Source organism: Penaeus chinensis, chromosome 24 (assembly GCF_019202785.1).
Source record: "Penaeus chinensis breed Huanghai No. 1 chromosome 24, ASM1920278v2, whole genome shotgun sequence".
Lineage (NCBI taxonomy): Eukaryota > Metazoa > Arthropoda > Malacostraca > Decapoda > Penaeidae > Penaeus > Penaeus chinensis.
Window position 1 is genome coordinate 17512704 of NC_061842.1, and position 1104 is coordinate 17513807.

Here is a 1104-nt window from a genome sequence, read left to right on the forward strand (position 1 = left end):
ATATATGTGTGTGTGTGTGTGTGTGTGTGTGTGTGTGTGTGTGTGTGTGTGTGTGTGTGTATGTGTGTGTGTTTGTGTATAGATAGATAGATAGATAGATAGATAGATAGATAGATAGATAGATAGATAGATAGATATAGATATATAGATATATATATACCATATATATATATATATATATACATATAAATATATATATATATATCATATATATATATATATATAATTATATATGTATGTGCAATTATCTATATCAAAAGGAAAACAGCCACGGGAATGAAAATATTCATTTTCATTTCTTACAGTGGATTTTTTCTTTTTCATATCGATAAATATAAATACATACACGCACACACACACACACACACACACACACACACACACACACACACACACACATATATATATATATATACATTGTGAAGATATGCGGTTATCGTTTGCCTTTTTCATTATTGAAACTGTTGCGCCTGCATACGTGGCGGTTCGATATGGATTCGGTGGTCGAATCCAGATTCGAATCCCGGTTCGATCCTGAGACTGGTTGTTGGGTAGTGGGTACGGGGTTCCTCACTCTACTCGACCATAGCCGTAAGGTGAGGTTCTCTCCCCATCCTAGTTTTGGTAATTTTCTTTTTTCTTTTTATTTCTTTTTGTGAGGAATCTGTTTGTACAGTGTGTATGAACCATTATATTTTTGTCAGACATGCAGAAGAACCTACTTGTGTCAAGGGCCAGGCACGGAGGCTTCTTTAAGGTTTCCAAAACTGACCATCCAAAACTGACCATCCATATCCACGTGGCCGCTTCAAGGTTACGCCTTCAACAAGTTATTCGTGGCTATTGGTGGAAAGAAGTGTCCTGCTTTTATTCGAGACTGCATACAAGTGACTTGGAAAAAGTGAACATTGTTATTTTCGAACTTTCGTGTGTATGTCCATTTATTGTAAATCAACTTTTTTTTTTTAATGTTCTGCATGTTTGCTTGTGTCCTCAAAATTAGAAAATCCTCTATGAACCGAAAAGATCCTGGTATTTACATATATATATATATATATATATATATATATATATGTATATATATATGTATATATATATAAATTA

General features: G+C 33.5%; 1 protein-coding gene across 1 annotated transcript in view; it reads left to right on the forward strand.

Annotated features, from left to right (window-relative positions):
• The first annotated feature begins 491 nt into the window (after positions 1-491).
• Positions 492-1104, forward strand: part of LOC125037876 (GTPase-activating Rap/Ran-GAP domain-like protein 3) — a 113602-nt gene continuing 112989 nt past the window's right edge. The window contains exons 1-2 of the mRNA XM_047631116.1: positions 492-543; positions 705-901. Coding sequence (XP_047487072.1) covers positions 492-543; positions 705-901 — 249 coding nt within the window. The remainder of the gene's footprint in view (positions 544-704; positions 902-1104) is intronic.